Here is a 9,180-nt window from a genome sequence, read left to right on the forward strand (position 1 = left end):
AGTGTTCTAATTTCATTCTTTCACATGTAGCTGTCCAGTTTTCCCAGCATCACTTATTGAAGAGGCTGTCTTTTCTCCATTATGTATTCTTGCCTCCTTTATCAAAGATAAGGTGACCATATGTGCGTGGGTTTACATCTTTAAAATCCTTTCAGTTGTCTTAGTTTTTGACTTTTGCTTTCTTGAAACAGTACTACACTTGTCTGTAGAAGACTTTTGTGTTCATCCCTGGTTATTTGCTCCAGCTACCTCTTCAGCCACTTTGGTTTCTTTAGATGCCTTCCTCTTTCCTTCTTCATTTGTTAGAATCTCATCAGATTATCATTGTGGGTAGCCTTTTCTAATATACACTTCTGATTATGTCCAGTGTTCCCTTCATTGTCCATCCCTAATCCCAAAGCCATCTGGTAGCCTTCTCCCAATGACTCATCACTTTACTGTCACCTATCAGCCCTTCCTATTTGATAAGAACTCAGTTCTATGTAGCAGTTTTCCTCACTATTTCTACATTTTTTGAATTGAGACTGCTAGCAGGAAAAGTCAAGAAGTTAGTGATACCCTGGTTTTAGGGGACTAAGGTTTGGGCAGGTGTTTAGATACCTGAAATCCCCACGGTACTACTGCATCTTGCTCCTGAGCTAGATTTAGTGTTGGTCTTGGGAGTTCATCATTCACATCCCCAGCCTGAGCAGGAGGGCTGTCTGTCTATCGCAGTGATTTCAAGCTGTGTTCTTCCACCTCCCAGAGTTCCAGGAAGGCTCCTCAGGGACAACCCCAGAAAACAAGGTAGGGTCTCTGGGACCCCACTCCTGCTCCAACCAGAGTCACTCTGTGTTTTTGTATTTTATACATTGAGCTGATGTGTAAGATTTTTTCCAAGATTTTGTTATGAAAATTTTCAAGCATACAAGTAAGATGAAAGAATGACACAGTGAACTCCCAGAAACCCACCACTTAGATTCTGTGACTCATAGTAAATTGTTGACATCAGGATACTTACCCCTAACTGTTTCAACTTACATATCATTACCTAGGGTTCAATATTTTTTTAGTATTTTTTAAGTAAAATTTATGTATAGTTGAGATGCACCAATTTTAAGGTTCCTTTTGATGAGCCTTGACAAACACGTACACCTGTATAATCCAAACACTTCTCAAGATATAGAATATTATCATCACCCCAGGAGGTTTCCTCATGCTAACTTCTGGGTCAATCCCCACCCCCACTCCACCCTCAGATGAAAAAAACTATTCCAATGGTTTTTTTACCATAGATTAGTTTTCCCTGTTTCAGAACTTCATATAAATGGAATGATCAATTAGGAACCATTTTGTTTCTGACTTCTTTCACTCAGATAATGTTTCTGAGATTTCTTCATGTTGTGTGTAACAATAATCCTTTCCTTTTTTAGCTGAGTGGAATTCCATTGTGTGGATATAGCAAAGTTTGTTTATCCACACAGCTGTTGGTAGATACAGGCTTTTCCCATGTTTGGTTGTAATGAAGCTGCTATGAACATTTTTGGACAAATCTCTGTGGACATATATTTTCTTTCTTTTAAATAAATATATAGGAGTGGAATTTCTGGGTTATTGGGAAAAATGTGTGTTTAACTTTTTAAGAAACTGCCAAATCTTTTTCCAAAATGACTGTATCATTTTACGTTTTCACCAAAAATGTAAGAGATTTCCAGTTGATAATTCAGTGTTGTCAGACTTGTAAAATTTAGCTGTCCTGAGGAGTAGATAGTGTGATCTTATTGTGTTTGTAACTTAGGTTTCCCTGATGACTAATCATGCTAAGCACTTTTTCATTTGCTTATTGGTCATTTGTGAAGTGTTTGTACAAATCTTTTGTCCACTATTTTACATTGGATTGTTTCTCTTTTTATTCTTGAGTTCTACTGTATAAGATTTGATTGAAGAAAAAATTTCATAATTTAAAAGCATTTGAAAATTACTAACCCATATAAAGCACTTTGATAGTATCACTTCTCTCCTTCTTTTCTTCCATCTGATTTTCCTGGCACTCTTTCCCTCCGAAATTCATGGACCCAGGTTGATGAACATTTCTAGCTGTACAGTCACTCCTCCAATGCTCTGTGTGTGTTGGCCACACTTCACCCACTGTTATGGACTGAATGTTTGCATCCCTGCCAAAGTTCATATGTTGAAGCCCTAACATCCATTGTGACTGGATATGTAGAGAGGGCATTTACAGAAATAATTAAGGTAAAAATGAGGTTGTAAGTGTGGGGCCCTGATCCAATAGGATTAGTGTCCTTATAAGAAGAGACACCAATGAGCTCACTCCCTCTCCCCATGCACACTCACACTGAGGAAAGGCTAGATAGGAACTTTCTATGTGCTCAATATAAGGGGTCCACAAGCCAGCGGGAGAGCCCACACCAGAAGCCAAATTGGCTGGCACCTTGATCTTAAACTTCTCAGCCTGCAGAACCATGAGAAATAAATATCTGTTGTTTAATCCACCCAACATGTGGATTATTTTATGGCAGCCCTACCAGACTAAGACAGCATCCCGTTGCAGTGTTCTAGCACTGAATACCATGTCATCAAGTCTTGGTGATGCCTATGAGACTGTATTATCATCACTTACCTCTTTGTCCAAAATTCAAGTTCCATTTGTTAGAGTCTAATGTCATGTCGTCTTCTTAACCCTTTTCCTTGTTCTCCTTTGCTATGAGTTACTAGATCTCTCTTCCAGGCATTTTTCAATCCATGAGAAACCTAAGTCCTTATATATGCAGTTTTCCAGTTTAAAATCTCAATGTGGGTATTAGTCCCCTGATAATCAACATTGTTTCCAGCCTCCATAAGATAGACTCTCCTTTATCAGAGCCCACCCATTTGTCCAGTACCTTCAACCACATCCCAGAAAACCTGATACCGTCCTTTAACTCCATCCGTATAGCTAGCCAATTGCTTTCCATAGCCTCCCTTCCTTTCCAATGCTGTTCCCCTTCACTCTGTCAGAGAGGTTAAGATACCATCATGTCATTTACATTTATTATTTTTTTTATATTTTTTAACATCTTTATTGGAGTATAATTACTTTACAATGATGTGTTAGTCTCTGCTTTATAACAAAGTGAATCAGCTATACGTATACATATATCCCCATATCTCCTCCCTCTTGCATCTCCCACCCTCCCTATCCCACCCCTCTAGGTGATCACAAAGCACCGAGCTGATCTCCCTGTGCTATGCGGCTGCTTCCCACCAGCTATTTATTTTACATTTGGTAGTGTGTATATGTCCATGCCACTCTCTCACTTCGTCCCAGCCCACCCTTCCCACTCCCCATGTCCTCAAGTCCATTCTCTACATTTGCATCTTTATTCCTATCCTGCCCCTAGGTTCTTCAGAACCATTTTTTCTTTTCTTTTTAGATTCCATATATATGTGTTAGCATACGATATTTGTTTCTCTCTTTCTGACTTACTTCACTCTGTATGACAGACTGTAGGTCCATCCACCTCACTACATATAACTCAGTTTTGTTTCTTTTTATGGCTGAGTAATATTCCATTCTGTATATGTGCCACATCTTCTTTATCCATTCATCTGTCGATCGACACTTAGGTGGCTTCCAGGTCCTGGCTATTATAAATAGAGCTGCAGTGAACATTGTGGTACGTGTCTCTTTTTGAATTATGGTTTTCTCAGGGTATATGCCTAGTAGTGGGATTGCTGTGTCATATGGTAGTTCTGTTTTTAGTTTTTTCAGGAACCTCCATACTGTTCTCCATAGTGGCTGTATCAATTTACATTCCCATACATTTAAAAAATCCACCCTCAAGTTGTTAAGTTTCCTTTTCAGAATGTCAAAGGGTCTAGAGAGTGGTTCTTCAAAGAAGAACCTTGTAAGTAAAATTTTACAGACAGAGAAGCTATATGTAAAATGTTGTGAACGTGGGGAAAGAGTACATAGCTTTCATCAGATTCTCAGGAATTTCTCACCTAAAAGCAGTTAACAACCAGCACTCTGGAGACATATTCTAGATTCTCTATTCTTTCATGACCCAATGGAAGAGGAAGGTTGTGGTAGTGAGTCCTGATGGGTGTTACAAAAACGCATAGTTTGGCATGATGACCCAGAAAGACAGCTCATCTGACCTGCTGTGCCAGGTCTCCAGGAGACTCCGTCCATAGGCCCTCAGGGAACCACCAAACACCCTGCTCCTGGGGGAGCAGCTAGATTCCTGGAACCTTCTAGTAACTGTGAATTCCCATTATTGTTCTGTGGAGCAGTGATCTTGTTTCCTGTTCTGAGAATCTTGAATCATCTCTGCTAAAAGAATCTCAGCTTTGTTAAACAGCTTCAGTGACTTAGAACTTTTTCCTCTTTCTCTTTCTCCCGTGTGGCACTTTCTTTTGCCCTGCTACCTAATTCTGATCACTTTAGAATATTTTTTCCTTCGTATTTTTCTTTTTGGTTTCTTCTATCCTGTCTAGACGTAGGAGTATAGAGAGGCATTTCTCAAGCTCTTTCACTTTCTCCTCCTCTCAAGAGACCAGCTTACATTTGTAGTTGATAAAATGAGTCAGTTCCCGCTTCCAGGAGGAAGACCAGCAGGACACATGGCTGTAGCCACTCTGACTGTCCTCTTTGTTTCCATGCCTTCTGGATCTCACGTGGTCACACAGTTGTTTCCCTTGGAAATCCTTACTTTGCTCTGCCTATTCTCTAGCAAATAGTGGCTCTGGAGGGCTTCCTAGAAATGCTGCCTGCCTGCTTGCTTCTCTAATCTTTCTAGACTTAGTACTCTGCCGAGGTGTGGGCACTTCCACTCTGCTGTCAGCTAGGGGTCAGCCAAATACACAGAGATCTTGACCAAGAGTATTTCAAAGTCACGCACTCTCCTGCCTCTGTCTCCTGCCATGCCTCTGGGCTGGTTTCAGGTTTCCCGGTAAAAATGACTCGCAACCACTGTGCCACCAGGGAAGCCTGAGCTTACTTTGTTTTAACATCAGTTACTTGAGTGTTTCTAGTGTTAGGAATTGTTTCCAGTGTCTGTGGCAGAAACTGTTGAGTTCTTTTTAAATCTTAACTTGCTGCCCCAGGATCATAAGAAGGCCCTTGCTCTTCTGTCACAGCCTGAGCTGTGGTACAAAACCCACTGTGGGGGATGACTAGGGAGACACTTCTGATCTCAAATTTCAACCAGACTCGCCATCAGGAGTTTGCACCAGAGACCTATGGAGAATATGCACATTTGATACTTGAAAGGAGCAGAAGCAAGCTTTTTATACTTTCTTTAGGCTCCTTCCAGAAATAGGTTCTGTAGCTTACATTTTATGCATTCCCTCACAGACTATCTGTTGAGGACCTACGAGGCAGGAAATGCTTTAGGGAAGAAAGAGAGCTAATCCCTGCCCTCGTGGAGCTTACACTCTAGAAAAATATAGGGAAATTACTACTTACATGAATCGTTTCCTTTGTATCCAGTGGAAACCACTCTAGAGAGTAACAGGGATGAAATAGTCCAGAAACAGGAATAATGAGACTCCCAGTGGGGTCATCGCCACTTTCTGGCTTTGCAGGGCCAGCATGCGAGATTCAAGAGGTACGTGGGGCACAGTGCCCACGTCACCAACGTGAGATGGCTGCACAACGACTCTGTGCTGCTCACGGTGGGCGGTGCCGACACGGCCCTGATGATCTGGACGAGGGAGTTTGTGGGGACCCAGGAGAGCAAGCTGGTGGACAGTGAAGAGTCGGACACTGATGCAGAGGAGGATGGAGGTGAGCCCAGTGCCTTGTGCCAACCACGCCTTCCTCCACACCCCCTCCTGCACCACCGCAAACCAACTCTGCTCCCTTCCCATGTCTTTCTGTTTGAGGCTATGACAGTGACGTTGCTAGAGAAAAGGCCATCGATTACACCACCAAGATCTATGCTGTGAGCATCAGGGAAATGGAAGGCACCAAACCACACCAGCAGATGAAAGAAGTTTCAGTGGAAGAAAGGTATGGTGTTGCCAGGTTTGCTTGCATTTATTACACTTGACAAGAAACTCGTTGAAACCAGAGTGCATTTTCTTTGCACTCAAAGTTGCTACTTAAGCTAGTCTTTATTTATGTATATGCACAGAGTCTTAACCTGCACACAGGCTTAAGCTGAGGGAAACTGCCCACAGCCTTTAATGTGAGGAAAGGGTGGGTTACACTTTGCAGAAGTTGTTTATGGAAAATGACTTGATTAGACATGAGATTTGGTTAGACCAGGCTTCCCTTTGCCGAGAGAGGATGTCAGAGCAGGCCAAACCTGTCCTGAATGTGATGGCTGATGGGGGAGCATGCTGACTGGGGAGGTGGGGGGAAGGCAGGCTTCTAAGGTCTAGGAGGAATATCTGTGGATTGTGAAAAATAATCTTCCATTCTGCCCAGAGTCTGTGCATTACACCGTATCACTTGGTGTGCCTTCTCTTACTGTGTCTTCACCTGCCCAGATTTGTTCAGACGTGTTTGACCATTCCAGGCCTAACCAATTTGATTTTGTTGCTGTGGATCCTCTGTGTAGAAAGAGGGTTTCTGGTATTATTTTGGTGTGCTTTCTGATGTGCTACTATAAGTATTGATAAAACACTTTAGCATTTCTAAAAAACAAACAAAAACTCATAATTACTACAATTACTTGATTTACCATATTCATACTAAGGAGGATAAATATTGAATAAAAACTCTAACATCTAAAGAGAATTTCATGGATCTCAAAGATGTTTAAGAATTCTCTGTGGGTTCTTTCCACTGACATGGGTTCAGTGTTCACATGTACCTTGGTCCCATGATGTATAATTAATGTGGTTCATGTTGTGTTTTGCATTCAGCATAGCTTTCTGCCTAGTAAGTATTTACTAAATCTAATCTATCACCGTTTACTATTAGGTGGAAATTTAAATACAAAGAAATAAAATGTCATTTCCCCTCCTGCTTCAGTTTAGTGCCAGACGTTAAAATAAGCCTGATAAATGGTGGGTGTGCTACAGGCAAGAAGATTGAATTGATGCAAAAAAAACCACAGAAAACCCTAATTCTTCCCTAGCATCTTTGTTAAATGTTACTATGAGGGTTCAGAGTTGTCTTTTAATGAAAAAAAAAAAAAAATAGAGATTTTTCTGCAATAGTCTGTAAATTATAGTTTATTTTGCTTGCAACATGGTTTTTTAGTGGCCACAAAGAAGAAATATTTTTAAAGGAACTAATCCTAAGAATAAAGAAAGAAAAATTTTAAAAAATCATATGCACATAAGTACATGAATAAGCTTCCCACTTAAATAATCCACTCTAAAATAAACATTTGGCCTAAATTACACATTCTTTTGAAAAAAAAAAAAAACCCCAACCTTTCCAGTTTCACATAACATTATGAAATGAGTTGACTTGGCTATTATTCCAAAGTTGCTTCTGGCTGATTGCTACAACTCAGTGATTCATCATGCTGAGATTTAGACTGGCCACTAAGCTATAGAAATCTAATCACATTCCTAAATCCAAACACTACAGCTAGTTTCTAACCTAAAGTAAGGTTCACCTGAACCTCTCTTGGTCTTGGTGTTTCTTTGGGCAGGTCTGTAAAAATCTCACACCTGCCCAATTTAGGAAGAGGTAAGAAAGGTGAAGATAGAACCCTAAGAATTTTCAGTCTTAAAATCCAGAATTTTGAAACTCCCTCATTTTCTTCATCACACAAGATCGTCATAGATTAGCATACACAGGATTGACTTTTTTTTAATATGAAAGAAAAAAATGCTTCATAGTGTTATGAGATACAGAGGTAGGCATTTCACCACTTTACTGGCATTTAAAAAAATAATTCACACCAGGGTGTAGTGATTAAAACATGCAGTGAAGAATACAGTTTTAAGATATAAATACAGGGTCCAAAGGAATAGTCAAGGCTTTTCTATACATAGCAGTGTCTTCGATAACTTTAAGAAGCCTTGACAACATCAGTTCCCAGAGGGGGCTGTAACCATAGAGCAGGATGCCAGCTGCACAGCATGCTGGGAGCTAAGCAGGACCACACCAGGAATGGGCGAGGAGAGAAGGAGCAGTAAGTGGTGTCTGAGTTAGCAGCCTCCATGGGCATGAGTCAGTTCCTAATCAGAACTGAGAACAAGCAGTCTCCTCCAATCCTTGTCAGTAATTTTAGGGAAGCTTGAACCTCAGAGACAGGACTGTAAGCAGCTTCCAAACTGCAAAAGAAAGGGGTGCCAGGCAAGGCAGGCATTCAGAGAATTTGTGAGAAAGCAGGATGAGAGGGAATTTGGGGCAGGACCAAGCCCTTGAGGTAGGGGGGACTCCAAACAATAAGTAAGACAGACAGCTTACCTGAGTCCTCCACCTGGAGTGCAAAATGGGTTCCACAGACTCCAGCATGCCAGGCATGAGAGAGAGGCAAATGCTCAGCATCTCAGACATCAGGTGCAGGAGGCCAGGCAACAAACACCCAGGTTCTCCCTGGGAATATTCAGGACTGTCAACCTTGACACAGCTCCCTTTGACTACTTCAAGCCCTACTGACCAGGGACTGTCCTTGACCTTCCCTTCATTGTTCCCGTCTGTGTATACCTGCAGATACGTGGGTGCCTGTTGTATGTACCTGTGCCGAGGCATGCACCAATAAGACTAATGGGAGACAAATAGTTGAGGACCACAAGAGATATGAGCCTGGAACACCCACTCAGTGCAGGGACTTATTTTGCCTCCTACCAGTGTTTCAGGCAGTTCTACTTCTGGTTTAAATCCCTTTCCACCTTAGAACTTGTGAGATGAGTGTGGCATCTGTCATATTGAGAACAGTGCCTTGAAGGCAGCTGCACATTATGTATCAATCAGTTTTTAAGCAACTGAATTCCTACTTCCTAAAATTTATGATAGTCACAGATTGTTTCTAATTAGACTCATTTGATTTTTAAGTAGCTGGAAGGCTTTTGATTATGCTTTTTTGTATAATTCTAACACATTGTGAGTTCTTATTCTTCAGAAGCCATATGATCTTCAGTTTCAGTCTTTCAGCAGGTGGGAAAGCTAAGAGAAATGTGTAATTGCTCTCAAAAGAATACTAGGGGGCTTCCCTGGTGGCGCAGTGGTTGAGAGTCTGCCTGCCGATGCAGGGGACACGGGTTCGTGCCCCGGTCCGGGAAGATCCC

The 9,180-nt window shown here is 41.4% G+C and overlaps 1 protein-coding gene across 2 annotated transcripts in view; it reads left to right on the top strand.

Annotated features, from left to right (window-relative positions):
- EML6 (EMAP like 6) overlaps positions 1–9,180 on the top strand; it is a 308,692-nt gene that overhangs the window by 252,305 nt on the left and 47,207 nt on the right. Inside the window, exons 26-27 of one of the 2 annotated variants that reach the window (XM_024118542.3) lie at positions 5,569–5,770; positions 5,869–6,010. In XM_024118542.3, coding sequence (XP_023974310.1) covers positions 5,569–5,770; positions 5,869–6,010 — 344 coding nt within the window. The remainder of the gene's footprint in view (positions 1–5,568; positions 5,771–5,868; positions 6,011–9,180) is intronic. The other variant, XM_024118541.3, reaches the window with a different exon arrangement.

This window comes from Physeter macrocephalus, chromosome 12 (assembly GCF_002837175.3).
Source record: "Physeter macrocephalus isolate SW-GA chromosome 12, ASM283717v5, whole genome shotgun sequence".
In the NCBI taxonomy this organism is placed as follows: Eukaryota; Metazoa; Chordata; class Mammalia; order Artiodactyla; family Physeteridae; genus Physeter; species Physeter macrocephalus.